At 41.1% G+C, this 21050-nt stretch overlaps 1 protein-coding gene across 2 annotated transcripts in view; it reads right to left on the bottom strand.

Annotated features, from left to right (window-relative positions):
- plekha1.L (pleckstrin homology domain containing A1 L homeolog) overlaps positions 1-21050 on the bottom strand; it is a 51212-nt gene that overhangs the window by 3183 nt on the left and 26979 nt on the right. Inside the window, exons 2-12 of one of the 2 annotated variants that reach the window (XM_018225127.2) lie at positions 16671-16831; positions 15363-15419; positions 15219-15264; positions 10313-10410; positions 7817-7942; positions 6842-6979; positions 4965-5033; positions 4728-4792; positions 4494-4557; positions 1947-2036; positions 146-186 (exon numbers count right to left, since the gene is read on the bottom strand). In XM_018225127.2, coding sequence (XP_018080616.1) covers positions 146-186; positions 1947-2036; positions 4494-4557; positions 4728-4792; positions 4965-5033; positions 6842-6979; positions 7817-7942; positions 10313-10410; positions 15219-15264; positions 15363-15419; positions 16671-16811 — 935 coding nt within the window. In that variant the 5' untranslated portion in view covers positions 16812-16831. The remainder of the gene's footprint in view (positions 1-145; positions 187-1946; positions 2037-4493; positions 4558-4727; positions 4793-4964; positions 5034-6841; positions 6980-7816; positions 7943-10312; positions 10411-15218; positions 15265-15362; positions 15420-16670; positions 16832-21050) is intronic. The other variant, XM_018225126.2, reaches the window with a different exon arrangement.

A 21050-nucleotide genomic window follows, 5' to 3' on the forward strand; every position in this document is an offset into this window, starting at 1 on the left:
GCAAGAAACATATCATGCAAACATACACTGTGCTGATGGATGAGGTGGGGTGTGCAAATGAGAGTCTTGGACATAGGGACAGGGTTACATGAGAGGGACGGCAGCAATTGATCAGTAGAGTGGACATGCACTGCTGCCTGTGTACCTTGGAATACAGGGGTTCGAAAGGCGTCTGACCTGTCGTATCTGCAGGGACACAGGGGTGGGTGGAAGTTAGATACTTACTGAAGGATCAAGAAAAGATGGGATAACAGAAAACACCAGGAAAAATGGCAGTAACAACTGTGTGGTTAAATCTAACAAGGACCAATTAGGGGTATGTATATATTATTCTGTTCCATGTAATTTAAAGGGGGAGAAGGGTAAAATCTGTAGGTCTCCAGCTGCTGAGTAACTCTCAGTATCCCCATGGAGTATTAAAAGTGTACGGATATTAAAAGTGACCACAGCTTGGATATTCCTACAATCTGCATCTGTTTTCCTCGATCAGTCTGGCACCCATAACCATAGCCATGTCATTTCTACTTTAGGGTAGGAATTCAGTGAACTAGAATTAAAAGTTAACCACAAGATTAAAAAGAAAAAAACAAATCTCTATTTCTTATTACCGGTCTGAACATGGGAAAACTATACCCCCAAAATGAACACTTAATCAACAGATAGTTTATATCAAATTAAGTGACATATTAAAGAATCTTACCAAACTGAAATATATATATATTTAAGTAAATATTGCCGTTTACATCTCTTGCCTTGAGCCACCATTTCGTGATGGTCTGTGTGCTGCCTCAGAGATCACCTGACCAGAAATACTACAACTCTAACTGTAACAGGAAGAAGTGTTGAAGGAAACGACACAACTCTGTCTGTTAATTGGCTCATGTGACCTAACAAGTAAGGTTTGTTTGGTATGTTTGTGTGCACCATGAATCCTACGATCCCAGGGGTCGCCCTTATTTTTTAAAATGGCAATTTTCTATTTATGATTACCCAATGGCACATACTACTAAAAAAGTGTATTATTATGAAAATGGTTTATTTACATGAAGCAGGATTTTACATAGGAGCTGTTTTATGCAATATCTTTTTAGAGAGACCTACATTGCTCGGGGGGTATAGTTTTCCTTTAAATAAAGGGAATACAAACCATATACAGGTATGGGGTCCGTTATCCGGAAACCCATTATCCAGAAAGCTCCGAATTACTGAAAGGCTATCTCCCATAGACTTAATTTTATCCAAATAATCAGAATTTTTAAATATGATTTCCTTTTTCTTTATACTTTTACAACAGTACCTTGTACTTGATCCAAACTAAGATATAATTAATCCTTATTGGTGGTAAAACCAGCCTATTGGATTTATTTAATGTTTATATCATTTTCTAGTAGACTTAAGGCATGAAAATTCAAATTACAGAAAGATCCATTATCCGGAAAACCCCAGGTCCCGAGCATTCTGAATAACAGGTCCTGTATTTAATTAAACCTTTAATTGCAGTTTTCGTCACCTCTCTGTTTATAACGGTCAGAGTAGGAGCTGCTGTAAGGTTTGATTTGATTCCAATCAATAACGTCTCATCGGTAGATTAAGGAAACTGTTCCCGTTATAGCACTACGGGATTAGGCTTAACATTCCATGCTAAGGAAAGCCTTAGAGAACATGCAATTTTTTGCAAGCCTAAATCTGTCGGGCCAAAAAGCATAGCAGCAGAAGCTAGCAGTAGTATAAAAGTGTACAAAATGTGCAAACTACTTGTGCTGCATTGCCAAAAGGAGGCACACAGTGATCTACGTTTAAACAGAATGTAAAAGGAACCAAACACATACGCAACCCCAAGCATCATGTATGTACTAATAACTCATGTAGCCACTGCATGCTCAAAGGCGTGAGGGACTGTTTGCTTTGCAATTTATGCATTTCAATGTGCATTGGAAGGAACCTACAGAGGCTGCAGATCTAGCAGGCCCACGCTGTGCCACAATAGCACCAGAAATGGCTCGAATCCAGCTGTGCATTTCATCCGGGCTGTCGGTCTGCAAAAAAAAAAAAGCATAAATATAATCACAATCTGCCATTGTATTTGCCAAATTAAATATAACTTGGCCGTGTATGAAGTGCTGACATATATATATTACAATTGAACAGCCATCTGTATGCGATACGCTACATGTACCGTATGTCTTTTATGTAATCAGTTCCTAATTGGCAACAGATTCAGCAAATGCAAAGTGCATCTCATTACAAGATATGGAAATTCTGATACATTGTTTTACCGTTAAAATGATCTTATATATGCGTGGTGTTCATGTTATGATTACAGAGGAAAGAATGAGTAGGCAAAGACAGAGTTTGCCTATGAACACTTCATGTGCCTTTTGCATAAATGGAGATGATCAAGGGAAAATGAGGAGGGGTCTCAGACTATGCTAACTGTGGATGGTAGGCATGTGAGGTGGATGATAATGAATATGAGGTGGGTGAAGAGGAGTTGTTGCCGAAGAGTGACCTAAAAGATGAGAATGGTTGAGTGTAATGAGAGAATTCACAAAAGAAACCAGTAATCATTTATACAGCTGTGAAATGTGAACTTGTTGCCCTTTTAAATCTGTCTTCTTAGTGGAATAAAAGGCAATAACTATCAAAAGTCAGATGCTTACAAAGGGCTGCCAAACACCTGATGTCAGGCACAATGTGATTGGCTGCCTGCAAAATAAGCTGAAAGCAACAAGTCGCTCTTGTCTGTTGTATGTGAGGCCAAAAGCCTGGAAAAGCTGCGGGAAAGTTTTCATTCAGGATCATGGTTTTAAACCAGGCATGCCAAACGTAAATGGCATAACCCCCAAAGAAGCTTTTTGTCCCATTTTAGGAGATGAAATACCAGATACAATATAAATAAACATAATTCAGTTGAAAGAATTTGGGCTGAAACCGTTTAGATGGGTTTGAGATAGTTGATTAGGAATGGGCCTGTGTTAAGCTTAGAGTCCTTCAGGATTCCAATAAGAGAACAGAGGAATGGGTATGTCTGGACCATGGTAATATCTCCCATGCAATGTCTGTGCCTGACACATTTAGATGAAAACAGATGCGCCTGAGGCTATCAGGAGTAGGTAATCTGCCAACCCCAAGCATGGGACAAAAAACACCCATCAGTATTAGTGAGGCCCTATATCTGTTCTGTACTGCTGAGGACAGGGCTGCCATCAGGAGGGCACAGGGGGTACTGCTGTACTGGATCTTGTCCTAAAGGGGGCCCGACTGTGCTGCAATTTTCAAAATAGCCGTGTCCCCTTGACAGCGAAGTTCCGAAGAGCCGAAGTTCGGAACAGTTGAAGTCCCGAAGAGCCGAAGTCCCGAAGTGCCAAAGTCCCGAATAGTGGAATTCCCGAAGTTCGGAAATGCCAAACTCCTAAAGAGCTGAAGTTCCGAACCGTTGAAGTCCCGAAGAGCCGAAGTTTGGAACAGCTGAAGTCCTGAAGAGCTGAAGTTCCGAAGAGCCAAAGTTCTGAAGAGTCGAAATCCCAAAGAGCCGAAGTCCTGAACATTCGAAGTCCTGAAGAGCCGAAGTTCCAAACAGCCGAAGTCCTGAACAGCCGAAGTTTCCGAACAGCCGAAGTTGCGAAAAGACAAAGTCACAAAAGAAGCCAAACTTGACGTCCTGAAGCCACGAAAAGACCCAATGTGTGTGTTTTTTTATTTTATTAAACTCCTGGCCACCAATATCTTATTTTAATACTCTATAGGCCCCTGCCACAAATGTTTTTTTTTAAAAAAAATATTCTCTGGGGCCACAATGTTTCTTTTCTTTTTTTTTTTTTTTAAACTTGTAAACCCTGACCACCAATTTAAAAAAAATAAAAAACTTTTATGGGGGGCCCTGGCACCACAGTTTTTTTTAAATTATAAGGGTGCCCTGATCATCATGGCTGTTTATAACTTGTGTGTGTGTGTGTGTGTGTGTGTGTGGGGGGGGGGGTTACCGTTTTTATCGCTGATATCTGTGGCGTGGGGAGAGTGGGGCACCGATAATTTTGTTGTACGAGGCCCCGTGATGTCTAATGGCCACGGGACATGAAAATAGGGGTTTTTTTTCCACCAGATTGAAACATCAGCTTTGAAATAGACAGGTTTCCAAAGCTTATTCTTGAAGTCTGAGTGGTCCATTTCTTAGCCAATTAACAGTCATCCAATAAGAGAAGAGAGCAGGGGTAAATGAATATATGTGTAATAGGGATGCACCAAATCCAGGATTTGGCCAGGATGTGGCCTTTTTCAGCAGGATTCGGACAAAATCTTCTGCACGGCCGAACCAAATCCGAATTTGCATATGCAAATTAGGGGCGGGAAGGGAAATCACATGACTTTTTGTGCGTATGCAAATTAGGATTCGGTTCAGCCGAATCTTTCACAAAGGATTTGGGGGGTTTGCCCAAATCCAAAATAGTGGATTTGGTGCATCCCTAATGCGTAACAATAAAGCAAATGCATACCTGTACAAAGAACGTTCTGAAAGTGGTGACGATTTCAAACAGGTTGTCCCTCAGCATGTTGTCACTAAGGGAAAGCACATCACTTATTACATCCATCATTTGCAATAAGAAAGCCCATGTAGTGTACGTCAGTAATATTTTTATATACTAGGCAATGCATGCTGTTGCAAAACAGCAAGTGGAGGAGAGATGTATGATAAATATGCTGCAGTCCCATGCTGCATGCGTTCTCACCTCTGTTTGCATTCTTGCACCTTCTGCACTTCTCTGAGCTGTATCACACGAAGAGGATCCCTCTCCTAGAACACAAACAAGCACATATTTTTATTAGGGACACCAAGGGAATGTCATACAGCTCTTCTAGAGGGCAAGAGAAGAACAAGAAGAGAGGGCAGATGTATAGAGCAGCTACAGAAAGAGATCAGCCCACAGGGGATGGTCTAAAAGGAAGGGAGCCGGAAAACATCCTACCATTTCGGATTTAAAATATTCTATTGTGTTCTCGTCAAGAACAAAATATCTTCGTTTCCAGTTCTTCATCTGTAAATAGAAAGCAAGAAGAGTAAGGCAGCTAGGACTTCCACCCTTCCCTTACCGAGTCATAATGTACAGGTTCCCCTATTTCTGTACAAATTACAGTCACAAGCTGTGAGCCGAGTATACCCAGACTGTGTCTCACTGTGACTGTATCTTATGTCCTTACGCATTAACTACATAAACAATAAATATGACCAATTTATAAACCAAATTAAGCTGCCGGATATTCTGATCAAATCGGTTTGCTTGTTCCCGTTGCTTCCATTCATTAACAGTGGGTTTAGGACAGGAGTGCCCATACTTTACAAATGCGAGGTCTACTTTTAACGATGTTGTCTCATTATGATCTACATCCATAATATCATTGTTAGCATTTTGTATTACTTAAATATTACATATTATGTATGGGAAAACTTATATTACTATATTTAAGAATGTAATTATTTATTATGTATTACTATTATATTATAGTTATATTATTGTATAATTATTTTTTATTATTAACTATTTCTTATGTATCAGCAAAAATATCTGGAGGCTGATTTAGATAAGCTGTTTGTTGACAGTGTCTTGAGATCTACTGATCACCAGCTAAAGGTCTACTGGTAGATCCCGATCTACCTTTTGGGCACCCCTGGTTTAGGAAGTTTTTAGGACTAGAACTGACAGTAATTTCACTTTCAGGCTCTTCTGTTTATAGTCAAGGGGAGAGAAGAAAACACCCTTGTGTAATGGCACCTTAACCCCCTTCCTTTTGAAGTAGCCCCAAAAACACAATCATAATGCCAAACAGAGCTTTTATGATCTTCTTAATAATCACGAATAATACATTTTATATCATGAAATAAAGTTTCCATAACTGTTCTCTCAGTACATAAATTTTGACAAAACCTCCGGTAAAGGGGTGGTTCATCTTCACGTTAACTTTTAACATGTTATAGAGTTGCTTATTCTAGGCAACTTTTCAATTGGTCTTCATTATTTATTTTTTTAATTATTTGCCTTCTTCTTCTGACTCTTTCCAGCTTTCAAATGGGGGTCACTGAGCCCATCTAAAAAAACAAATGCTCTGTAAGGCTACACATTTATTGTTATTGCTACTTTTTATTACTCATCTCTCTATTCAGACCTCTTCTATTCATATTCCAGTCTCTTATTCAAGGCAATGCATGGTTGCTAGGGTCATTTGGACCTTAGCAACCAGATTGCTGAAATTGGCAAACTGGAGAGCTGCTGAATAAATAAGTCAAATAATAAAAAATGGAAACCAATTGCAAATTATCTTAGAATATCACTCTCTACATCATACTAACAGTTCATTTAAAGGTTAACAACCCCTTTAAGGTCAAAGCCACACGGAGTGTTGGTTCCACTGCTCTCAGTCTGCATTTTGTAGGCGGAAAGAAGCAGATCTGCTCACTTCTGCAGCTCCATGTAGCTTTGCATTGAGAGGCAGAGCTTTGGCCTGAATACATCTACACAGAGTGGAGATCAGCCCAAAGATGTCTCCTTTCACTTTTTGGCAGATCTTCACTCCGCTCCATCTAGCTGCATTTGGGCCACAGCTCTGCTCGCCAGTGCAGCTACACGGAGCTGCGGAAGTGAGTGGATCTGCTTCTCTCTGCCTGCCAACTAAACGAAGGTGGACAGCAGTTGAGCCAACTATGTGTTTGACTTGGGCCTACCAGATAATAATATAATGACTACATTGCTCTGGAGGCATTGGAGAAGGGCAACAAATACAATTTGGAGAGTTTGTCAAGATCAAATGTGTTGCCATAAAAGAAAACACAGGCCCTTGGTACACTTACCACAGCCCCCTGCTTCACACAGTAGCCAGCTTTTATCACACTGCTCTCCGAGTGGCGGGATGGTGAGCAAGGAAGCTGGCTCTGAGTGCGCTTGAGATTGCCCCGATCCCCTGTGTTGGCACATTCACTGAGTTCTTGCTGCACAAAAGAAACATTAAATTAAATGACATGATCAAGTTTAATATAATCCTGCCCCAAATACATGGTTCATTTTATTGTATCAGCCTGCTACGATTAAAGGTGGAACAATGCTCATCTATACCTAAATAATTTGGTTAACGTGGGGAACGAGTGGGAGCTAGTCACCCACTGTCCACCTATGCCGCTCCCGCCCTACGCGTTTCACTGATCGCTCGGCTTTTTTAGGGGCACTAGCTCCTACTCGTTCCCCACGTAGACAGGCAGGTTTGCTAGGGCATGTTTGGAAGGGAGGGTTCATGGGTATCCGTGATTGGATCTTAATAAGCAAACTGCGCTTTAACTTGGAAAGAGTAAGGAATGCTCACAGCCACCATCGATCCACCTTATGTCACTAGAATTTTAATATCTGTGTATTTTAGGGACACGGTCCCACACTGCTCCCAGAGGAAAGGGGGAGTGTGTCTTGTTTCTGTGGCAGCGTATTTTTTTACGTTTTAATGTTAAATTAATTAATTATATCTTAACCGGTTAACTGGAAGCCCAGAGTCTATACAAGCCTTCCTTTGTATGTGGCTCTGATTGACTTCAGTTGTTTTGTCTTATTTAATGTTTAAATAATTTTCTAGTAGATTTAAGGTATGAATATCTAAATTACGGAAAGATCCGTTATCCAGAAAAACTCAGGTCCTGCGCATTCTGGATAATAGGTCCCACACCTGTACTATAAAGTACTGTTAACTAAATGGATCTGGCACAAGCAAAATACAACCTTATATGTATCTGCACAATAACACAGACATGATAGTTTATGGACAACAACAATACAATTCCTACCTGTGTTGGGGTAATAATTGGCACACCGCCAACAATATCAGTCCGATACGATATCTGCTTTTTCCCCACCCCATCTGTCTGGTTGTTCAGACTGTCAGTGAGGGCTGGTGAATCAGATTTTGGTACCTAAAAGGAAATCAACAGCACAAATTTAATAACTTTATCAAGATCCAGACATTCCAGTGGGAGGTACAGGTCATATAAGTCCTCGATGGAAGAAACGAGGTGGAGGTTTTGGCCTGAGCCAATACAAAAGCCCGAGTATGTGTCAAATAGGAATCAAGTAATAAAATACTTTTCTAAAAATTTCATTATGAATAATTGTGATCAAGTGTAGAAGAAAAAAAAAAAAAGACATTTCTGTCCTGTGCATCTTTTGTCAAGCGCCCAAAGACATTGAAAGGTGGCACATGGGTAACAAGCTGATCGCACTCCTGATAAGTCAGACAGTGAAGTTGAAAGGCCAATATACTGCAGATATATATCTGAAATAATGTCTGATATAATAACCAGCGAAGCTATCCAGTCACAAATGTAACTACAGAAGATAACACATAGGACACACAGTTCAGCTTAGTTCCCCAAACCAAAAATCTGAGCTAGAGTCCTGCAGTGGGTCGTGTGTCCGCGGGTACCCACAAAAAAAGTGGACACCCTGCGGAACGAGGGGAGGATTTTCAGGTGCGGGTATAGATGCGGGTCTGCGGAGTCGCGGGTCTGGTTGCGGGTCTCATCTAAATTTCTTATCTTATGTAATATTGTCTATATTTTACTCCTTTTCAAGTTTTACAAAACTTGTATCTGTCCCTGCCCACTTTTGATGACGTTACTTCCGGTGGTCGGCAGGTTGCGGATAAGGCAGTTGCGGGTCCGGGAAGCAGGTCAAAGTGGGTAAATATGCAGGTTTCGGTTCGGATCGCTGGCGGCGGGTTTGGGTCTTAGAAATTGGTTCTGTGCAGGACTCTAAACTGAGCTAAATTTAAAGGTAACTGACCTAAATTCCCTTGTGTGTGGTTAGTTTTAGTAGCACTGCTCACTGTATGTAAGATAAAGAATCAACTGTGCCAGTGTGTGACTAATAAGTCGGTAACTCTCACAGCTTTTGTGGCATTACACTGGCACCTCTCATCCCTGCAGGTGATATAAAAAAAGCACCAGAAAGTAACGAAGAGGCGTTCACACTGCTTCTATTGTTCCGTTTCACATCCCTCTGTGGGTAGGCTCAGACTTGTCTCCGCAACAGGCCGAGGGCTTCATAAGAAAGTGATTATTTTGCAGCCAATCAGAGCAGTGTGTGTGGGAGTAAAAAACGAGCTTCTGGCAGGAAACCCGGCTTCCCACATTTCTGCACTTATAAAAAGCACCACTGCGTGTTTCTAACTAGGAAGAAGGTACAAAGACTTTTCTTTTATCTACAGGGAAGGGTTGTGCTGACATAGTTACTACACAGGAATTACATTTTACTTTGGTGTAATTAGCCAATCAAAAAGGTTTCCTTAGGTCAGAATGCTTGACTAGATGTATTTAACATCAAACACCCAAGGTTGGGTGTTGCAACATGATGCAGGTATTAAAGGAACAGTAATTTTTAAAAATAAGTGTTTTAAAGGGGACCCGTCACCCAAAAAAAATATTCAAAATCCTATTTTATCACATTAGTCAAGCAAAATGAACTTTATTACACTATATAAATTATTTGAATCTTGTTTCCTTCAGTCTGGGATTTCAAAATTATAGCAAGCAGGCAGCAGCCATTTTGTGCACACTGTTATTAAGACAAGCCTTGTATCATCTCAAAATCTTGTTTGTGCACCAGAATAGGGGACCCGATGTCCATCCCGATGCCCTAGTTATACAATTAAATGGTAAAGAGAACGGGGGAATGTGGGGAGAGCAGTGACATGTAGGAAGTGCTGAATGGGAAGTGAAAGTAATTGTCTGCCCCGCCTCTATGCCACTGGCATAGAGGAGTGGCAGACAATTTTGATTGACAGCTGAGATTTTTAAATGAGCTTACAACAGCTATGAATGCTTTAATAAAAAATAGAAATTGGATTTCATGTTTAGTTTGAAAAGGACTTTTATTATACAGATTTTTGTGTCTGGGTGACAGGTCCACTTTAAAGTAATAAAAATATAATGCAGTGTTGCCCTGCACTAGTAAAACTGCTGTGTTTGCAACAGAAACACTACTATTGTTTGCATAAATAAACTACTGTGTAGAAATGGGGGTGGCCGTTCAAAGGAGAAAAGGTTCAGGTTACACAGCAGATACTTAATATAAGCTCTGTAGAACTTAATGGTGTTATCTGTTGTCCACCTGTTCCATATAACCTTTTTTTAGTTTCTGCCATTGCTACACAGCAACTTATTTATATGAACTATAGTAGTGTTTCCGAAGCAAATCAGGTTTATCAGTGCAGAGTACTTTACGCTTTCATTTTTTGGAGTTACTGTTCCTTTAACATGTCAGGACACAAGGAATTATAAACGTACTGTTATTTTTGTCGCTTTGTTCAGCACATTGATCCATTCTACCAAGTCTTGTTGGTCATTGGCCTGGAGGAAGAATTTTCTCATTCCGGCATTCACCACTAGAAAAGAAAAAGCATTGGAGAATTAGTTGGGAACTTTATTTTACAGGGGTGGTTCAGCTTAAAGTTAACTTTTAGTATGTTATAGAATGGTTAATTCTAAGCAACGTCATTTTTTATTTTTTATCGATTTTTCAATTATTTGCCTTCTTCTTCTGACTCTTCCCAGCTTTCAAATGGGGGTCTACAAACAAATGCTCTGTAAGGCTACAAATGTATTGTTATTGCCACTTGTTATTACTTATCTTTCTATTGAGGCCTCTTCTATTCTTATGCGAATCAATGCATGGTTGCTAGGGAAATTTGGACCCTAGCGACCAGATTGCTAAAATGACAAGCTGGAGAGGTGCAAAATAAAAAGTGAAATCAAGCAAATGATAAAGGATTATTGTATCCGAAATATGTTGTGCACGGAAAAATAAAACAACACTGAATTTTGATGTGGTTCTCCAGAGCCTTGAGCTTATCTGCAAGTGTATGTGGCACTTTCCCAGCCAAATATCACGGTAAAAGTTGGGCTGATATCTTTACCCTGGCAGTATTCCATCAATTCATACTTCGTCATATAACCTGAAAGACGAACACCTGTCTCAATAAGATTCATGGTACTGTTTTGACTGCCTCTGAGATTCTTGGTACCATTCTGAATCATACTTTCACACCACAGTGAGTTATCGGAACACACCAAGCTGAATACGTTCAATGAAACCATAGATATTGGATCCTGGTGACTGAGTTGCCCGTAAGGCTATTGTTCATAGCAGAAGCATTTTCCAGTGGAAAATCCAGATGCAGTTGCAAGGACACAGCAATTACTAAGCTATTCAACAGGAAAGCATTTTTGGGTGTTTAACTAAAGAAGCCAGTCGGATGAGTAGTGAACGTTATCCAGATTACTGAGCAAATCCAGTTGCTTTAGATCTATCACTACTAGATACTGTATGTAAATCATGAACTAAATGATGAAAACCTTCATTGATATTACAAGCTTTACTATGAACAAGCAACTACTTTAAAAATGTTGCTGGGAATTTGTTACTGCAATGATAAAATTATTCATTTAAACAAGCACTGATAGAGTAAAGACTCTTAAGCTCCCCATAGACTCGACGATTCTTCTTGCCGAACGACCGATTTTAGGGAAGTCCGGCCAATCCTTCGAAATTATCGTGCGGTTAGTGGGATTCGAACGATCGTACATCTTATGATTTTTCGGCCGACATCTGTCAGGAAATTGATCGGTCAGGTCAAAAAATCTTTGTTGGTCCCAGTGCAATCTATCTATGTTTGCAGGGCCAAGCAGGCAGCTCCCCTTTGTTTTCCTGGTAAATTGGTCTTTTTAGTTGATGGTACATTCGTACGATTGTTCTGAGAAGATCGTGGTCTCAGGATATGATCTTTTAAAAATCTCAACATCTATGGCCAGCTTTAGGGTCAGGGCACACGCTCAGATTCGGGGAGATTAGTTGCCCGGCGACAAATCTCCTGCTCTTCGGGGCGACTAATCTCCACGAACTGCCTCCCGCGGACAATTTACATTCTAGCCGGCGGTAGGCAGTTCGGGGAGATTAGTCGCCCCTGAAGAAGAGGAGCTTTGTCACCGGGCGACTAATCTCCCTGAATCTTATCGTGTGCCCTTACCCTTAAGTTGGAAACACATATAAAGATGCAATCGTTTGCCAAGATTGCCCAAACAAGCAGGATCTAAAGCTGGCCACAGTTATGCAGATATATCCTTTTGTCTGACGAATGATCATTCGTTACAATCTCCTGACCTATCACTAACCATTCAGATAAAATAAAGTAGTAAAAAGAACAAATCAGATTTAAAAAAAAATCAGACTATGTTCTGGGAAGTCAAAGACGGCAATCGTACAGAAGTTGTGTCCGACAGATAATAGTGACAGTCACCCATTGATGTCGTCAGATAGGCAATACATGCAGACAGAAATCTGCTAAACTGTCCGATCAACTAAACGACCGATGCCATGGCACGGAAAATGTTGGGAAATCAAACGAAACAAAGATTCGTACGACTTTATATTTGCGTCTGTTGCCAGCTTAACCATATCGATTGTACTACTGGTCACTTAAACTGGTTTTATTCAGTATCTTTCAGCTACAAGCTCTCTATTCCTGCTTTAATAATTAAGTAATAGAATTTTTTTTTCAGATGTCGTCTCACGAGGAAACTTCTGACGATATGCCACCCTGCTGGTGATTCTGGTGATTTGCATTCTTGCCAGCAGGAAGGCATTTGGGGGGGATTAGTCGACTTCGGGCAACATCGGAAAAAGAAGCACTCAGAGTGCCATCCCGCTGGCGATTTCAATTCTAGCTGGCGGCAAGGCTTTTCGGGGAGAGTAGTCGCCTGGGCGACAATCTCCCCGAATCTTATCGTGTGCCCTTACCCTTAAGTTGGAAACACATATAAAGATACAATCGTTTGCCAAGATGGCCGAAAACAAGCAGGATCTAAAGCTGGCCACAGTCGTGCAGATATATCCTTTTGTCCGACGAACGATCATTCGTTACAATCTCCTGACCTATCACTAACCATTCAGATAAAATAAAGTAGTAAAAAGAACAAATCAGACAATGTTCTGGCCATTAAGTCAAATACGGCAATTGTACGGAAGTTGTGTCTGACAGATAGTAGTGACAGCCAGCCATTGATATCGTCAGATATATATGCAGAGATATTATCGTTAGAATAACCTGTCCGATCGACTAAATGACTGATGCCACGGCACGGAAAATGTTGGGAAATCAAACCAAACCAAGATTCGTATGACTTTATCTTTGCATCTGTTGTCGGCTTGACCGCATCGATTGTACTACTGATCAATTAAACTGGTTTCATTCAGTATCTTTCAGCTACAAGATCCCTATTCCTGTTTTAATGAATAAGTAATAGAATTTTTTTTCGGAATTCCGAAGAGATACATGTGCCATCCCGCTGGTGATTTGCATTCTTGCCAGCAGGAAGGCTTTTGGAGAGATTAGTCGCCCGAAGTAGAGATATGTGGCTGGGCGACTAATTTCCCCATCTGCCACCATCCTAAATCTGCTCCTGTATGGCTTTACCCACAAACAAACCCAAATCAAGTAGGAGCTAGTGAATCAAACAATAGACGAGACGAAGAACATTCAGCACAGATGAGATTACAAGTACTGTAATAGGCAATGTGCTTCCTACTATAAATACCAGTTAACCCCCCCCCCCCAGATAAAGACTTATTAAACCTCAGCCCACATTTTCCTTATTGAGCATGTCCAAAAAAGGATATACAAAAGCTTGCCAGCAAAGAAAAGGAGCTAGATAAGGAGGAAGCCGGTCAGGAAAGAAGGAAAGAAGCGCATCTATTCAGGAAACAGACCTAAAATAGCACATCTCAAGAGAACACAGAGAAAAGCAGAGCATCACTGTCTGCATGTACATCTGTAGGCAGCATGTGTAAATAGGAAGGACTATAGACCTCTCCCCAGAGTTTTTATTGCAGTTATAGATGCCAGGCTATTCTGCAAAGAGATAGGCTGTGCAAAATAAAGAATATTTCTAATATAGTTATTTAGCCAAAAATGTAATGTATAAAGGCTGGAGTGACTGGGTGTCTAACATAACAGAACACTACTTCCTGCTGTTCAACTCTCTTGGTTTAAACTGACACATGGGTCATAACTGTTGCTTTTGAATCTGAGCTGAATGCTGAGGATCAATTGCAAACTCACTGAACAGTTATGTCCCATGTGGCCCCCCTTATAGTCACTGACTAACTCAGAGTTAGAGAGCTGAAAAGCAGGATGTAGTGTTCTGGCTATTATGTTACACATCCAGTCACTCTAGCCTTTATACATTACATTTTTGGCTAACTAACTATTTTATTATTTTGCACAGGCTATCTATTTACCCAGTTTTTATTTTCACGCTAAACTGTTCCTTTAAGGCTAAATTGGTATGGGCCCACATGTTGCCAACTTGTTTTTAAAAAGCTGTGTGTTTGCAGGTTACATAACAAATAACACTATTGTATTGGACAAGGCTTATCTGCTATGTAACCTGTACCTTTTATCCTTTTTTAGTTTTGAATGGCTGCCCTTGGTGGGCTCCTTTTGCCTAGAAGAAGTATTAGAGCTCAGTCTATTAAAATCACCAGACATCATGTCTCTCTACATGCAGAATTTGTGCAAAAAGGCAGTAATTTTGTTGGATTTTGTTTGTACTGGAATCGCTTATTTTGAATGAGCTACAATACATCTGCTAGGTAAGGAAGCCCCCCTATAAGATATATTGGATCAATTTGACACCCAACTCTTGCATGAAGACAGAATGAAGAGAAACAGATGCTGAGAGAGGGATAGTGAATATAAACTTGATTATTTAACGATGCAGAATATTTAATTGATTGTATTTACAAAGGTTCTTATTGCATTACGAAGAAGCTGATATTACATTTTCATTTTCGAGATAGTTCTCCTTTAATATGTGTAGCAACATGCCTCATCTACCTAGAGAGACAGGACCGACTGATCATTTCAGGTTCTGGTTTGCACGGTCTGCCTAAACCCCACAGCCGAGCCACAGGCCTGAATACCACATTACTTTCATGTAGACCCAGCTTCCTGATCCAACCTACAGTCCAATTCAACTGGCCACCAAAAATGTGTAAATTAATTTTTTTTTTTTTCCCCCATGCAATATGTTTCCTGTAGCTTCCCAAATTACAAAAATAATATACAGAGTGGTGTCGGCAACTAATGTGAAGCAAATCAGCATCCAAAAACAGTAACAACTACATCTTGCTTACCAAAGCAGAATTCGGCTTTCGGACGGAGTTTGGTTGCATCACTGACCTATAAGGTGATAGTAAGAGATTGAAGAAAACAGAGATTTACAACACAAGCGTCGGTATTGGTTATCAGTGATCAGTAATGAGCTGGGGAACACTTACCTTTGATATGTACGTCAGCTTCAGACAGCCAACACAAGGGGAACCTGCTGGTAGGTTCTAAAGGGAAAAAGAAAAAAAAATAGCCCAAGGTGACATAAGGGGAAAAAAAGTCATCATTCTTAAAGGGATACTGTCATGGGAAAAAATGTTAATAGTGCTGCTCCAGCAGAATTCTGCACTGAAATACGTTTCTCAAAAAAGCAAACAGAATTTTTTATATTTAATTTTGAAATCTGACATGGGGCTAGACATATTGTCAGTTTCCCAGCTGCCCCCAGTCATGTGCTCTGATAAACTTCAGTCACTCTTTACTGCAAGTTGGTGTGATATCACCCCCCCCCCCAGCAGCCTAACAACAGAACAACGGGAAGGTAACCAGATAACAGCTCCCTAACACAAGATAACAGCTGCCTGGTAGATATAAGAACAACACTCAATAGTAAAATCCAGGTACCACTGAGACACATTCAGTTACATTGAGTAGGAGAAACAACAGCCTGTCAGAAAGCAGTTCCATCCTAAAGTGCTGGCTCTTTCTGAAAGCACATGACCAGGCAAAATTAACTGAGATGCACCTACACACCAATATGCCAAATAAAATAAATACACTTGCTGGTTCAAGAATGACATTTTTATATGGTAGAGTGAATTATTTGCAGTGTAATTTATAAATAAAAACTAGAGATGCACCGAATCCACTATTTTGGATTTGGCCGAACCCCCGAATCCTTTGCGAAGGATTTGGCTGAATACCGAACCTTATTTGCATATGTAAATTAGGGTTGGGAAAGGGAAAACTATTTTTACTTCCTTATTTTGTGACAATAAGTCACGCAATTTCCCTCCCCGTCCCTAATTTGCATACACAAATTAGGATTCGGATTCAGTTCCACCGGGCAGAAGGATCGGCCGAATCAGAATCCTGCTGAAAAAGGCAGAATCCTGGACCGAATCCTGGATTCGATGCATCCCTAATAAAAAACGACATAAAAATCATGACAGAATCCCTTTAAATTTCGGGCTATAATAACAGGAAACAGGAAAAGGGAAAGACTTATAAATCCACCGCCAGCAAACAGCATGTAAATATTTTGATGATTTTTAAAAATGACTAAGCTGTATTTCTTGGCAACACTGTTCAACCTGATCCATGCTTTATCCACCAAAACAGGAGGCTGACAAATATCTGTACACGGTCGAGACAGTAGCACAGAGAATATTTTGGCAAGAAGAATAACAGACACATGCAAAGGTGGATTAACGGATATTAATATCAATAAAGCCTGACACTGATATGAAAGTGATCACCTGGGGATTGTCCATGTACCAGAGGAGGTTGTCCTGACTAGTGTCGAGGATGAAATACCGGCGGAGAAATTTCCCACTGTTCTCATGCTCCTCGATGTCCAGGAAGCCACAATTGCGATTCTGACGATCCACGTAAGGCATGTCTGGGCTGAAACATTACCCTGTGGGAGACAATAGACCAGTCACTTCTCCAGTCTCCCCTCTAATGTGTGAATGTTAAAAACAAAAAAAAACCACTTTATTCTATTGGAAATAAACTGCTTTGCTAGGTTTCCTTCTCCTTTAAGCGAGGTATGAAGCATTCCTTACATTATGCATTTAGAATATGCTATGGTTCATTACTCGCAGCCCAGAGAAGAGGCAAGCCTGGGACAGACATCAAGCAGCAAAACACACCCTAGTGTGGAGAATATTGCAAGCGGTTATCTGTGGAATCAGGGATATTTAATCCCTTTTCAAAGCATAATGCTCAGTAAGGATGCACCAAATCCACTATTCTGGATTCGGCCGAACCCCCGAATCCTTCGCTAAAGATTTATCCGAATACCGAACCCTAAATTGCATATGCAAATTAGGGCTGGGAAGGGGAAAACATTTTTATGTCCTTGTTTTGTAACAAAAAGTCACGGGATTTCCCTGCCCACCCCTAATTTGCATATGCAAATTAGGAGTTGGTTTAGCCGGGCAGAAGGATTCGACCGGATCTGAATCCTGCTGAAAAAGGCTGAATCCTGAACGAATCCTGGATTTGATGCATCCCTAATGCTCAGTGTAAACTTTATGGGGCATTTTCCGGTTGTAAATTCGCCCACCACCAGTTCAGAAATCAGTGTTCACTTTCCCAATAATGTGGCGGTATTTTAATGTAGCCTATAGCGAATACTTCCCTTATCTCAGCTAAGCAGGCAGTATGGGATTTCCCATTTAATAATAGTTTGGAGATAAATAATGTTCTATGTAGAAAATGAACCATGACTCTGTTTTCTAAAAAAGTAAAAAGAAATTAAGGAAGTTATTTATGAAGGATTGAGTTTTCAAATTCATTTTTTGGTCAAGAATCACATTTTCGTGTTAAAAAAAAACAAAACTAATTTTATTACAGCCGATCCTGGAAATAGCTCGTATCCGAAAATACACCATCTAAAACCTGTCAAGATCATGTAGTGTCAGAGGTCCCTTTAACCTTTTGAAGATGTTAACAGCCTTCACGAGTTTTTCACTGAGGGTTTTACCCAAAAAATAGATCAATTAGAGCTTTCGGGTTGTTAACCCCGAACAAAGTGATTTGAATTTTCTCCCCATCCAAGTTTTTTCTTTAATTAGAGACGAAAAGAATTAAAGAAACAATGCGGTTTACAAACGGTGTACTCTTGGTACCTCCAAACTTTTAATTGTGCGGAATTAAGCTTTATTCCGCACAATTAAAAGTTTGGAGGTACCAAGGGTACACCGTTTGTAAACAGCATCGCTTCTTCAATTCTTTTTGTCGCTATTGGTATATCACGCCGGGTCACGTGATCGGAAGTAAGCAGGGCTGCGAGCTGATTGAGATTTGTTACGTGTCCTGAGTGTATTTGAATTCTATTGATATTTTCTTAAAATTAAAAACCATTTGAGTTGTGAGTTCATTCGAGGTAAAAAAAAAAATCATCGACCTTTGATAAATAACCCCCTAAGTGACAGCAAACTCTAATTAAAAATAGACTATAGCCCACCTTGTCTTCCAATTATTCCCTAGGCAAACAGATTGATCCATATTATTTTTTCCAAAAATCGTACCACTCCCTACTGATTATCCCCGGGGCTCAAATGACCAGCAATTGCCTATGCTCCCTGGCAAAATATCCGCATCTAAAACCACCTCAAAGACCCACAGTGACCAGATGAAGTGAATAAGGCTCAAATAATTCCCTATTGCACATTCTACCGGCTCAATTTCATGATCTCTTTGCTTATAGCTTCATACACTCCCTGTGTTATCCATCAACATTCTAAGCAATGTATTCGATAGACTCCCAGATTCCTATCCTTATAGCTCAACTCCCTGTTTACTTATGCGCTGCAACTCCCACGACTGCCTTATTCCTTGTGCAAATACTTCAAGTAACTCCCTGTGTTCCTTTTCATATAGATGAACTCTATGCCTAGCACTCCAGCCACTCCTTACTTGCAAAACTGAGCCTTATACCCAAAGGGCACCAATAAAAATACTTCCTAGAGATACACATCAAACCACTTTCTGTCTCTGTGCATTAGGCCTATGCACAAGCAGATCCCCAGCTCCTGACACAGGCAGTCTGCTCATTAATCCTCATAGTTAAACTTTATATTAACTTTAGGGTAAGGGCACATACGGAGATCCGGGGAGATTTAGTCGCCAGGCGACTAATCGCCTCTTCTTCTGGGCAACAATCTCCCTGATCTGCATTCGCGGCTTTCTATCATGAGAAATCGTCAGTGGGATGGCACTCGCGGCGCTTCATTTTCCGAAGCCGCCCGAAGTTGCCTCACGAGGAAACTTCAGGCGACTTCGAAACACGAAGTGCCGCGAGTGCCATCCTGCCGGCGATTTCTCCTTATAACCGACGGGAAGGTAGGGGAAGGCAGATCGGGGAGTTTGTCACCCAGAAGAAGAGGCGATTAGTCGCCAGGCGACTAAATCTCCCCGAATCTCCCCGTGTGCCCTTACCCTTAGAGACCAGGCCCACAGGCAGATTCGGGGAGATTAGTTGCCGGCGACTTCGGGGCGACTAATCTCCCTTAACTGCCTCCCATGCCTTCCCGCCAGGTAAAATGTAAATCAAACCGGCGGGATGGCACGGAGCGATTCGTTTTCTGAAGTTGCCCAGAGTTTCCTCGTCAGGCACCTTCGGGCGACCTAGGAAAACTAATAGCTCCGAGTGCCATACCGCCTGCGATTTACATTTTAGCCAGCAGGGGAGATTATTCGCCCCGAAGAAGAGCAGATTTGTCGCTGGCGACTAATCTCCCTGAATCTGCCTGTGTGCCCTAACCCTTAGTATGATGTATATAAAGTGTGATTCTGAGATAATTTATAATTATTTTTTTTTGTTTTGTGTTTTCTTAATTATTTAGATTTTTGTTCTGAAGCTTTGCAGTTTGTGATTTCAGCAACTATCTGGTTGCTAGTGTCTAATTTGTCCTTTCACCCATGCAGAGGTGTAAATAGATGTTGCTGGGTCCCACAGCAAATTATTTTTCAGGCCCCCAAAAAGTCTACAGATGAACCTGTTTTTTAATGGAATTGTATACGAATTAGGGCCTCGTGGGGCTTCTATATCTCCTGGGTCCTGCAGCAGCCGCAGGGTCTGCTTCCTCTGTAGTTACGCACCTGCACCCATGCAGAGGTTGCAATGAGAGACTGGAAGATGGATAGGAAATGGCCTAAACAAAGGGGTTGTTCACCTTCCAAAAACTTTTTTCAGTTCAGTTGTTTTCGGATTGTTCCCCAGAAATAAAGACTTTTCCCATTACTTTCCATTATTTATTTTTTACTGTTTTTCCAAAATCTAAGTTTAAAGTTGAATGTTCGTGTCTCTGGTGTTTGAGTCTGGCAGCTCAGTAATTCAGGTGCAGATTCTGAACTGTTACAATTTTGCAACATTGAGTTTATACATTTCACAGCAGCATCTCTGGAGTATTAGTAACTATTGTATCAATTCTAACAGCTGCCCAGTGTCGGACTGGCCCAGCGGGACACCGGAAAAAACCCGGTAGGCCCGACCCTCGTGTGCCCCCGCCTGGCCAGACCCCATCTCCCAATATAAAAATTTTGAAGAAAAAAAAAAAAAAAAGTTTTCGGTGATGTGCATCGCCGCTCGCGCATGCACACCCAGCAACGCTGCTCGCGCATGGCGGCGTTCTTGCTTGCACACAGAGCGGCGTATTCGCAGTCTCGCCGAGCTCGGCGCATTGCAGTAGGGGGGGGGGCGAAAGGGGCCCTGGACCAGCAGTCCCGGTGGGCCCCGGGCCCTCCAGTTCGACCCTGCAGCTGCCTGTAATGAAACCCAGGGATTCTGCTCAGCAGGGACAAAGATAAGGAATGTATCAATTAAAGGTATCAATTTAGAACAGTTTACAGGGTCGGCGACCCCCTCCCTTTCAAGAGCTGCTTTAGAAGGTGAAAAATTACACTTCAATATTACAAAAACTGTGACACAGAAAATTGCAAATAATTGGAAAAAGCCGTTATTTCTGGTGATCTGAAAACAACTCGTTGTTTGAAGGTGAACAACCCCTTTAAAGGTGGCCATACACGGGATGTGTGAGTCGAGAAAACCACGACCTGCGCCAGACCCAGACAAGTGTCTAAGAATATCACTCTCTACATCATACTAAAAGTTAACTGAAAGGTGAACA

This window comes from Xenopus laevis, chromosome 7L, assembly GCF_017654675.1.
Source record: "Xenopus laevis strain J_2021 chromosome 7L, Xenopus_laevis_v10.1, whole genome shotgun sequence".
NCBI classification, from domain to species: domain Eukaryota; kingdom Metazoa; phylum Chordata; class Amphibia; order Anura; family Pipidae; genus Xenopus; species Xenopus laevis.